Below are 10,589 nucleotides of genomic sequence, written 5' to 3'. Positions count from 1 at the left end.
AGTCTTAATAAAGAAAAACATGACAGTACCAATGAATTAGGCATTTTAAAAACAGACATCTCCTCTATTCAAGCACAGGTTCTTTGAATTTCTATGAATATCCTATGCAATTTTAAAAACCCTGGAAAAGGCAGTGTTACTCCCTGATTAAAAAAAGAAATGAGATAAAAGAATGGAAATACTTTGTAAGCCTTACCAGAAACCCGTCGAGAAGAGTGGCCAAATATCAGATAAAAGTAGGTTGTTCTGCATCTTTACAAAATGGTGTTTTAATTTATGATTTCCTTTTTGGGACAAAATTGAAAGAGTTCAGGAACAGTGATAGAAAAGCAGATTTTCTTGGAAGTCAAGGCTGACCTGAGAAATGCTTAGACCACTCTAAGTTAAGAGCAGAAATCCTGTTGTAGTTTGTGTCAGAACAGTTTAAGGGAAAACCCCAAATCAACAAAATCCAGAATATTTTTTCCAGTATTTTATTACATAAAAAGTTGATTGTCCATTGGAAATTTTTCATGAAGTGCAACCACATCCTGTGTAGCATCACTGACAAACTCTTTTTTTCTGAGTAGGACAGCTGGGTTAAAAATTTAACAGTAGCTCAGAAAAGTTAGTTATAGCACTAGAACAGAGAAACCGCTATGCTAGGAGGAGGAAGGCAGCAGATGTTTCATTGTCATGAAAACAGATGATTTTCCATGTACCTCTGCATAAAATTGAAAAAAAAAAAAAAAAAAAAGGAAACAGTAAGAGCTTTAATTACCACCCTACTGGTTGAAATTAGTTTTAAAGGAGGTATCTGAATGTCCTGTATGTGGAACCAAAAAATCTGTTATTGAAAGCCTGATAAGCCTCCAAGGGAGACTTCATCCTTTGAGGTACTCATAGAACATTCCTGGTCTTATGTAACTTTTAGAGAATATTTGATATATATATATATCAATAGGGTTTGGGATTCTTAAATCATCACCAAACATTTGGTTATGTAACACTGTGCCAGGACAAGTGCAACTGTCTCAAAGACCTTACCAGCTTTAAAAGGCAATTCAAGTTATTCTTGATTAATGAACTATGATAGCAGAGAAAGACTGGCTGAGGTAAAGCAGATCCTGCCAGACTGCCATGTTACACTTACTGGTATATTTCAGTATTTGTTTAGTGTAAAGCATGGAAAAGGGAAAAGAAACATGGAAGATTAGAAGAAACTTATTTTGTGAAGACAGCATTTTGTGTTTTATATCAAAAAGTAACTGCCAACTTATCACACAGATTAAAAATCTTAAAAAAAAAAAAAAAAAACCCAAAAAATTAAACAAACCAAAAAAAACCCCAAACACTTTGAAATTTAATTAAGCTATGTGGAACAAGTGATACCTGCATTTGGCACGGGCAACTGACTCAGAACCAACCAACCAGCCAACCAAAAAAAGAAGATCAATTGGCTGGTTCAGTTTCAACAAAGCTCCTTTTAATTTCAAAGGGGAAAGACCCAATCTACTGCAAAAGTAGATTTATGACACTGAAGTAAATATACTCAAAATCTGGGCCATAGCTATAGTGTAGCAATTGTTTATCCAACAGTCTCAAACCCAATCTGATCAAAAAGGAAATAACATTAAGAGGAATACAAAACTGCCTTCTATGTCTTTCTTATCAAAATCTGAATTATCACCTCTATACCATAACTTTGAAAAAACTCATTTATATTTAATTTTTATAGTTTCATGTGGCCTGTTCTTCCCTTGAGATGAGAAGCAATATTGTTTACAAAGGGTGGTGCTAACCCAGAATATGTGACCAAATGATAAATTAGTTATGCACAAGAATTGGACTGCACATCTCAACCATCCAAATATCTACTGAGACTCTTCTCAACTCTGCTGCACATCTGCATTAGTAGGAGAATATAAAAGGTAATAGTTAATCCTGAAACAAATTTTAATTTTTCACTCAAACAGGTACAGGCCTGTTTAATGAAGTGTAGCTGCAAAGGTTTCTTTAATCTAAATTTATACAAATATAATTAAAATTAAATGAAATTAATCAACTGGAACCTTCATCAACATCATGTAGTCCTTACATACAGAAACCAAAGACGAGTTAGTCTGCCTCTTGAATACATAACCAAATGCAGATCTATTTAAAAGGTTTTACTACTCTTCAAAACAGTAAGTTTAGTGACATATTTTATTTTAGGACAAGGACTCAGTCACAGTTTTGTACTTTTGATACTGAAGTATTCCACAAGATCAACCATTATGGTTCAATTAGGACCTTTTATCCAAAAGACTTGGATTTTAGCACCTTAAAGAAAAAGTAACACCATCCCAGGATTGAATGAACACAGTTGATCCTGTGCTCATCCTCTGCAAAATGATGTGGACCACACTACTTGGTGCCTTTAGTCCCTAACTGGTAGTAAGGCAGAAGGGAAACAATTCTAAGCAAAGCATTTGAAAACAATCTGAATAATAACAAAACCTCCCCAATTATACAAAGTATTGGCTCCCATATGTCCAGCTTCATAGTACTCAAATCAAATGGTCATTTACAATCAACCACATCAGTCAGGAATCTGTACCAAGAAAAAAACCCCACCAAAATCTGACCAGATCAGCATCAGTAAGTGACAAGTCTAACTCCAAGTTTAACTCTGTGCTGTAACTAGTGCTTTTTCAAATATTTAAACAAACCATTAAATCAGTAAACCAAATTAATTTCAGAGTTAAAGCTTTTTCTTGAACACACAACAGCTGCTTCCACAGGCACAGTCCTTCAGCAGCAGGAGCAACCTGAATGCTCTGGATTCATCTCCACCTTTCACCCTGACACTTCCTGTGCAGGTGCTGCAGTTCCATTCCCTTCTGAAGGGCACACAGTGTCCCTCCTGAACAGATCTGGAGTGCATGAGCAGACTTCCTACCCACAGATTTCCTGGGACAAAATGGGTTGAGAAAATTTTAAAGAAACAGGCAGTCTAACCAAACATGTCCTAAATCCCGTAATTTCAGGCATCTTTGGCCACTACTCTTTGCAACTTTGGGCAGTTTTGTGTGCCAACTGTGTCCATCAAACCATCTTTCAAGAGAATCTTTTCACACTGCACCTGGCTCTCTGACAGCAGCTGGGAATCCATGATATGCACACCCAAGATGGACACAGCTACTACAGATGAACATCAGTGTATTCTGAAACCATAATTCTTCTTTTCCACTTAAATTAAATTTGTGATGTTAGACACACAGATTTGAATGCTAGTTTTAAACAACAACAAAAGCATAAAAAAATTACAAACCAAAGCAGTCAATTGCTGACATGAAGCGTTACCTTTCCTGTAACTAAACAAATGGCCAATAGCAATGAGTAAACTGGTGATTTCAACATAAATTTAAGCTTCAGTAGTCTCTGCTTCCTTCCTCCCCAAAACCCAGGACTCCTCAGCAGATTCCCTCCAGGGAGCAGCAGAGCAGGACTCAGTCTGGTACCGTGGCTGTCATAGCTCCTCTCTCTGGTTGGTTGCTCGGTTGTCCTCTTTGACACCGTTAGATTTCTTCTCTGTGTCTTTTTTCTTCTTTGCTTTTTCAGGTTTTGTTTTGTTTTTCACTTTCTCATTTCCATCTCCTCCTTTGCCAGGATAAACCTGACCTTCCAGGGTAACATCTGCACACCTTTCCTGATTTACCAGGAAGTCTTTGATCTCCCAGGCATAGCCACCATCCCGCAGCATGAAGATGGCCCGATTGGAGCCAACAATAAACCTAGAGGAAACATCCATATTTTTTTCAGTTAACTCTCTGCTTTTCAAACAATTCAGCATTTGCTCAGAGAGCCTCCATGACTGAGGAACATGCCTAAGAGCAAGAAGCTGGTCTAGTCGTTGCCTGGGGATGGGGACAGGAGAACAAGCTTCCACAACGTTTAAAAATAAAGTGTATGAAGTGTATCAGTAAGTAATCAAAAAAGTAAGAATAAGAAAACAAATTTAGAACCAATTTAAAAATATAAAATCCACTAATGAGCGTTAAATTTGCTTTATACACTTAGTGCAACTCTTCTCAGCCTCCAAACAAGAGCACAACATTCTTCTGTTTCAAAATGGTGCTCTCTCTGAAAGAGAGTCCCATTTTTTAGCAAGGGAACAAAAAGCCTTTTGTGGTGACAAGTCTTCAGAGTGTGATACTTTCCATCAAGCACATAGAGGCAAACTACTGCAGCTAGAACTGATAAATAGCTCAACCATAGTGAGATAAAAATAATCTGGGCTATACACACACACACAGTGCATAAGCATTGAAGAGGTTTCTGCAGCACACCACAAGATTTGCCACAACTGACAAAGAAACAGAGAAATAGGAATGGATGATGGAGGTGGAGAACAGCAAAGGATGAACAGTTAAAAAGGTTTTCAGGAAGAAAGAGAGGGTTCTGCAAAGGCAAGAACTTTATCCCTGTGTATAACAGCTCACCTTTGCACGTCGTAGTTTGCGTTGAAGAGGCTGCCCTGCCACAAGCTGGTGATTTCTTCTGTCTCCTTTTCTGTGGGATTTCCTGACACTGTGACAAACATCATCAAAGTCTTCCCCTTCTTTGTCAGCTTCAGGATGCTTTCAGGCTTGCCTGGATCTATTTTTGAGAAATCTATTGGTGCTGGAGGCCTCTTGTGCTCAGGGAGATCTCCCTCTTCAATGTCATCATCTTTCTGTTTTGAAAATGACAAAGAAGCTTTAAACTCAACTGTTCCACAAATATATTCTGGATTTATTTTTTTTTTTGCTAATTTCAGAGGATAATTGTGCTTTGACAAAATATTTTTAGCTGAATGACGGAGATTGTGAAATCAAATAGTGACTGTTGTTTCAAGATACTTCACCAAGAGCACCCTTTCCATTTATAACCCTCCCCTGAAAATGATGCACATTCTCATACTGACAGGTGGAATCTCATTTCATCACATACTGAGAAATACTTCAGCCTTAAGGCTAATTCAATTCCACCTACAAGACTCATAAAATAGTTTCTTTTTTCATCACAGTTTCACAAATATTTATTATGCATGCAAGATGAAATGGGAAAGTTGCAATAAAAAGCCTCATACAAACATATATGAAAAAACATTCATCTGATATTGCTTTCAGAGGTCAAAACTCACTTCTGGGAATCATGTGATTGCTTGAGAATTAAATTTAAGAATTTGTGTCTTTAAACCCACAAGTCTTCAGACTTTCTGTGTGTTTATGCCATGGAAAGACTTTGATTAAAGGTTTCATGACTTTTCTAACGCACAGATGCACAGCCTGACAACATAATCACCCAGAGTAAATCACTCTCACAAAAAAAGAAAAAAAATTAACCTCTTGATGCCTCTGCTAAGGCTGACAGACATTTAAATATTTGGAAAGGTACAATCAGACTGCTGCCCCTCTTAAATAGCTCACAACTGTGAGCTGAACATGATGACAACTTACATTAAACCAGAACCTGATTTCTGTAACAGTGTTTGTAGCATAGAATTAAAAAGTAAAAAAAAAAAAAAAAAAAAAACAAACCAACCAGAAGTCTTATACTGGCACCTACCCAACCACCACAAAATGAGCAGGAATTAAGGCAGATATTTTAGGTGTTGTCATTACTTCAAAATGCATCACTCCATTGGGAACATGAACTGTGGCAGCAGATAAGGACATTCTCCTTCAGAGGCCTCAAAGTGAGCTTGATTTCCAGATCTCAGAATGCACCACCCTCACATCTCTGCACATGCTTATAAACAAACCCAACAGATTCTCCTACACACCCACGGAGCATCCCACACTCCTCAAAGGCTATGGTTTCATACAAGTGACCCATGTTCTTTCCCCAGCTCATTTCTGCAGCTTCTTGTCTTTCTGAGAAGAGTTTAAAATTTAGGGACTACAGAACAGAAGCTGTAGGAGCCTTAGATTTTATCATTTTTTTCCTTACTAATTATGTTTTTGTTTCAATTTTGCAAGTCTGAAACACACTTTCCAGTAGTTCACATGCCTTAAAATTTCTGAAATGAGTGCACTGGGAGGCAAGGACAGCCCATGGAAAAACCCTGCTGTCACTAAGTGGGAATGTCACTCACAGGAAGCTGAAGAATGGTCAAATTGCTAAAGTACAGTGAAAATACAAAATCTCGTGTGATTGACTGAAAAACATTCTCCACAATTAAAAGCAAATTGCAGCTTAAGTCTGATTTGACTAGAGCAAAGCCAGTTTATTTGATAGTTTTGAAAGAAAAAGGCAGAAAGAAACATTCCCAAATACTCTGTATGAAATACAGAAACTGATTTTGGATATAATGACAACATGAGCCACTAACATGCATTACCTGTTTTTTTCCTCAACTGTTCAACTAAATGCTCCTGAAATTGTATTCTTAGGGTTTGAATGGGAGTATTATCAGAAGATGCCAAAAGCTCCCCTAGATGGCATTTATTTTCTTATTTTCTGTACAAAATGTCATGCAGCTGTGCTTAAAGCCACCTAAAAGGTAAAAAGGGGAAGGAAAAGTGTAAACTTTTGCTTTGAAAAGTCTAGCAGACTGTCCTGGTTTAGGGCAAATTTGGGAGGAAACTTCCAAATGGGTCCTTTTAGAAAGCAGATTCAAGTGGCCTCTCCCCAACATGGTTTGGGAAAACATTTCTTTAGAGAAAAATGGGAAAAAAACCTGTTTATTTAACAGGCAAAGTATTCACAAACATAAAAAATGAACAGCATTAAACAATAAAACCTCTTGCTGTTCTGAAGAGATAGCAAATTCAGAGTCCTTGTTGTGGGCTGTAGTTCAGCCTGCTCAGTCTCCATCAATCCCTCCTGCTGGAAAATGCCACATCCCAGCCCTGGTGGGCCACAGGTGTGAGCTCCAGGTGTGTTCTGGGTTTTCAGTTCCAAGAAAAAGAAAAGCCACAGTCTGGGGAACTTCTCTGCCTCAGCAAAACTCTGCCCTAGCTAAAAACTAACTAAAAAGCAAAGGAGAGCTCTCTGCTGCTCTGTCCGTGCTGCAAACACAGTCTGGGAGCAGGAAAGCTGAAGCTCTTATCTCTGTGTTTTGAAAACAGACATTCCACTGCTTCTCCTTCTCCTCCTTCACTCCCAGATCTAGTTCTAGAGGTGCAAAGCTTATTTCTGGCCTAAACAGAGGAATGGGGGATACAATTCACCCCAGGACACAGACTCACATTAACATGAGGTTCCAGAGGGAGGGCATTACACAGACACAGGAAAAACTGCATATTCCTTCACTTGGTCCTCCCCTCAGCTCCCAGTCTCAGAATTTCTCATAAATGCCCTGCACTTTGATTTTTAAAAATATTAGTAACATATGCCACTTAACTGCTTTGCCTATTCAATGATCAGAGTCAAGCCTGAGAAACCCTGAGCTTGGAACAGTAATGAACTATTTAAAGCACATATCAGTAACTAAGATTCTCAAGTTCTGTGTCCAGCTCCCCAGGACTCCAGGCTTCAGCAGAGTCCCTTTTCATCAGGAAAACCACCCTCAGTGGCTTCCTCAAGCTCTAGTTGTGCAACTGAGCTGCTGAAGCAGCTCTGCCTCTTTGCCCTGCTGCCTGTCCTTGTTTCCAGCAGATCACTCTCCAGGATCACCAGGCAGTCATGCACACAGTGCAAGGGGCAGCACAAGATCTGCACAGAGGTGGCTGCTCCTGCTGGGAAAGCTGCTGGAGCCACAGGCTCAGGCTTGTGGCCAAACCCCAGCATGTCATAACCACCATCCTTCAGTGGTTTCAGACTAATTGCCAGAAATAAAAAATATCTGGAGTAATTTCATTCAGTTGAAAGTAATGACATTTGATTCTGCACAGATCTATGCGCTGTGCCCCTCATTCCCAAGCGTAGTTCCTGCTCTTTCCCGAACTCACAGTGGCCTCTTTGTTTCTCATCCCACTCCAACAAGGGCACTCATGTCCCTTCCTCTCCTCCAGCCACCCCCTAAGCCTTTCATGCTCTCTGTGTCCTGACTCCCACCAGGCAAAATGCCTGCAGCTGACCATCCCAGGAGACCAAACAGCCCCCAATTGTTGAGCCCTGCCTCAGTCCCTGCTCTGCTCTGCCTCTCCTCAGGGGCACCCCCAGCCCAGCAGTGACTCCCCAGCTGCTCTGCCACATCTGCATTTGTGCAGCACACCGTGACCTGCCCCAGCTGAAAAGGAAAAACCCTCAACAACCTTGTGACCCACCCACTATGGCTGGAGCAGAATATACAGTCAAGAGTCACAACAGAATTAACTTGAGCCTCCCTTTCAGCCAGCTCATTTAGAAGACATGTTCACCTTTCAAACTTTTTCCTACAGGGCCAAATTCGGTTCAAGCTGGGCAATACTAAGCCTTGAGTTTTTAGCAGCTGGACCTGCTGGGTCCTTAGCTGATACCACTAACAGAAAAGTGAACTTTGAGCCTTTTACTAATTTTATTTAAAATTTTACCTAAATTTTCTAAGAACCTTCCTTCCTAAAGGGATATATGCAGTAATCTATGGGATGAACAAGTCCATAACCTGCCAACCAGGACCAAGGCAGACATCCATACTTACTGTTACTTCATCTGTAATTCACATATAAAACACACTTCTCCACCTTAACTTACAGCTGCAACTGGTGTTACACAAAACAGAAGTCTTCTCTCTATTATCTCCTTCAGGGTTTTTTGCAAACTATTCCAGGGAAAAACCTCACGGAAAGAATAAATGACAGTGAGGAGTGCTCTGGTATTTATCAGAAGATGACGGACCGTAACACAGTGAAAAGAACCTGACAGTGGCAAGACAAGCACGTGGAGAAGAGAGTGATGGAAAGTTAAGGCAGCGGGCTGATAAGGATGAAGGCGACGAGACAGAGCTGGAATTAGAAGCTGTTACTATGAGGAAAGATAGGAAAGAAACACCAAACCACAACAACGACGTATCTACCCTGTAAACGTGAAATGAATATTCCTCCTGGTATCCACCCCTCGGTCACACAATGAGTATGGCTCAATAATCTGAAAAAGCCAGACTTTTCAGCAGACGAGGCTGCTGGCAGGCACCGCGCACCTGGGGCTGGGGCTCTGGGAAGGCGGGACCGGGCCGGCGGGGCAGGGCGGGCTGCGGGCCGCTCGCCCCGGCTCCGAAACCCCCCCACACGGACCCAGAGCCCCGGAAAAGGAACACGGCACCGGGCTCGGGGCCGCCTCCGGCCCGGGGATCCCCCGGCGCAGCGGCCGCTGCCCCGCGGAGCTGCCCCGGCCCGGCCCCGCCGCCCCCTCCGCGTGCTGCGGGCGGACCCCGGCGCCTCCCGCACCTCCCACTGCTCCAGCAGCCGGGCCATGTCCGCGTCGTTGTAGTCCCGAATGTCCTTCTTCTTGGGCGGCCCCTCCCGCCGCTTCCCCTCGGAGCCGCCGGTCGCGGCCGCCGCGCTCACACACAGCGCCAGGGCCAGCAGCGCCCAGCCCGCGGCCGCCGCCATCTTCTGCCGCTCTGGGGGAGGCGGCCCGGCGCCTCATGGGCGGGGAGCGAGCGGGCCGGAGGAGGAGCTGGATGGACAGAGGGATGGATCGGGCCGGAGGAGGAGCTGGACGGGCACGGGGGGATCGGGCCGGAGGAGGAGCTGGACGGGCACGGGGATGGATCGGGCCGGAGGAGGAGCTGGACGGGCCTGAGGATGGGTCGGGCCGGAGGAGGAGCTGGACGGGCACGGGGGGATCGGGCCGGAGGAGGAGCTGGACGGGCCTGAGGATGGGTCGGGCCGGAGGAGGAGCTGGACGGGCACGGGGGGGATCGGGCCGGAGGAGGAGCTGGACGGGCACGGGGGGGATCGGGCCGGAGGAGGAGCTGGATGGGCACGGGGGGATCGGGCCGGAGGAGGAGCTGGATGGACAGAGGGATGGATCGGGCAGGGAGGATGAGCTGGACGGACAGAGGGATGGATCGGGTGGAGCTGGACGGACACGGGGTGGATCGGGCTGGAGGCGGAGCTGGACGGGCGGATGGGGCCGGGCTGGGCGCGGCCCGGGGTGCCGGACACTGGCGGGACACTGCGGGACTGCAGGACACCGCCGGACACAGCCGGACACCGCCGGGCACCGCCCGCTCCTCCGCCGCCTCCCCGGTGCCGCTGTCCCCGCACGAAGCTCCGCTCCAGCCCCCGGTGCAGCCCTGCCGGGCCCGGGCAGGGAGGGTAAAACGAGTAAATAAATGATGCGCCCAGCGCCTGGGATCTAAACTATGGGGGTGCTTCTTGTTGCTTTTTTGTAAAAAGAGGATGAAAGGTATCCCGGGTTTGCTGATTTGTGTGATGGGAACTGGGCTCGTTGCATGGGTCTTCTGATGTGGACTACTCTCAGCAGTATTAGGCTTCTAAAAGTATTAAAATTAATGCTGTTTGTTACTAAAATATAACTCCAGAACCTCTGACCACCACAATTAATAATTAAAAAAAAAAAACAAAAACGGTTTTTTCATTATACAGGCTGTTTTTCCATTATCTAATCCAAATTATATGCATGGATGTCTGCATAATCTTACTTCACTCCAGTCTTCATTTTTTTCCTCATGGTAGCATTTTTTAATTACAAAT

At 43.6% G+C, this 10,589-nt stretch overlaps 1 protein-coding gene across 1 annotated transcript; it reads right to left on the bottom strand.

Moving 5' to 3' along the window:
- Window positions 1-457: 457 nt before the first annotated feature.
- Window positions 458-10,219, bottom strand: MESD (mesoderm development LRP chaperone). The gene is made up of 3 exons (XM_056499874.1): window positions 9,315-10,219; window positions 4,464-4,696; window positions 458-3,755 (listed from the first exon to the last, which is right to left on the bottom strand). Exons 1-3 carry the CDS (start codon window positions 9,477-9,479, stop codon window positions 3,491-3,493), a joined length of 663 nt encoding a protein of 220 aa, XP_056355849.1. The 5' UTR covers window positions 9,480-10,219; the 3' UTR covers window positions 458-3,490.
- Window positions 10,220-10,589: the final 370 nt, after the last annotated feature.

The sequence above is a fragment of the Oenanthe melanoleuca genome, chromosome 10 (genome assembly GCF_029582105.1).
Source record: "Oenanthe melanoleuca isolate GR-GAL-2019-014 chromosome 10, OMel1.0, whole genome shotgun sequence".
NCBI lineage: Eukaryota > Metazoa > Chordata > Aves > Passeriformes > Muscicapidae > Oenanthe > Oenanthe melanoleuca.
This window is presented reverse-complemented; position numbering and strand designations above follow the sequence as displayed.